The sequence below is a fragment of the Chrysochloris asiatica genome, unplaced genomic scaffold (genome assembly GCF_000296735.1).
Source record: "Chrysochloris asiatica unplaced genomic scaffold, ChrAsi1.0 scaffold00050, whole genome shotgun sequence".
In the NCBI taxonomy this organism is placed as follows: Eukaryota; Metazoa; Chordata; class Mammalia; order Afrosoricida; family Chrysochloridae; genus Chrysochloris; species Chrysochloris asiatica.
In genome coordinates, this window is record NW_006408568.1 from 7,420,806 (window position 1) to 7,422,087 (window position 1,282).

Genomic DNA, 1,282 nt, shown 5'->3' on the forward strand with positions numbered 1-1,282 from the left:
AAAAAGGCAATTTACCTAAGAACCATGCTCCAACTTTACTATTCTTAAAGACATTCCCAAGGTAGGCTGCAATTTGAATATCATTTGAATCCTGTTACAGGCAAGCCATGGTATGTTACTTCCTTTCATGACCAAATAAAGATTTTACCTTCTTTATCTTTTGCTCCCATTGCCAGGCCCACAACCTTTGGTCCAGCCCCAAAAATCTGAAGTTTCTTTAGTTCTGTGTTTCTGTTCAAGTCTCCAGATTCTGACTAAAAAACAAAAAATGAAACTCACATTACCATAATTATTCCAATTCTTGAATTAATTTTCTTACCCACTAAGAGTTTCAGGATCCTCTTGAAAATGAACAAAACAATTATTTGACTTCTTCTCTCTAAATCTACTCATTGTTTCATTATAATAAATATCATGCAACTTCTAGATTCCTTTCCACAAAAGAAAATTTATCTTTCATAAATATGCAGTTCTTATTTTGGTTATATCCAAAGAGACAATATTATTTATTACTCAATAACATCTCCACTTCTAACTTGCTAATGGACATCCATCTTTGAAGGATAACAGGATGAATTATAGCTGTCATAAACCAATCAAGTCAATTTCTATCTCATTTCCCTTTGCTGATGATAACTAGTTGGGGAGGAATGTAACCCAGTTATAGTCAATAAAACATAAAGAAGAAATCTCTGGGAAAGAGTTTCATCTTCTAACAAAAGAGAGAGTAATCATAAGCCCTTTTATCCCAATCCCTTCCTTATACCACTGGACTCATCTGGTGAAAACATGGTATTTGCCTCTGCAACAAGTCACACTGCAATTAGAAGGGGACAGATCACCAACACAAACAAGAAAACCAAGAAGAGTACAGTCCTTGAAGATAATGTGAAGATATAATAACAACACTAGAACTACTAATCTTTGCACATATTATGTGAAAAATGTGTCCTTAATGTTAAAGCTATTATCATTTAGCATTTGTTTACTTGAAGATGAGAACATCATTACAAATACAAGTATTAAATCTTGAATTCAGATGGATTATAATTTCTGCATGTAGATTAATGTTGTTGTTGTTAAGTGCCGTTGAGTCGGTTCCGACCCATAGTGACCCTGAACAGGGTCTCCGAGGCTGTAAATCTTTACGGGAGCAGAAAACCTCATTTCTCTCCCATGGAGCAGCTGGCAGTTTCGAACTACTGACCTTGCGGTTTGCAGCCCGATTCGTAACCACTACACCACCAGAGCTCCTATGTAGATTAATGTTGTTGTTGTTGTT

General features: G+C 35.5%; 1 protein-coding gene across 1 annotated transcript in view; it reads right to left on the bottom strand.

Moving 5' to 3' along the window:
• Window positions 1-1,282, bottom strand: part of KDM5A (lysine (K)-specific demethylase 5A) — a 160,131-nt gene that overhangs the window by 118,906 nt on the left and 39,943 nt on the right. Inside the window, exon 6 of the mRNA XM_006862704.1 lies at window positions 149-254. Coding sequence (XP_006862766.1) covers window positions 149-254 — 106 coding nt within the window. The remainder of the gene's footprint in view (window positions 1-148; window positions 255-1,282) is intronic.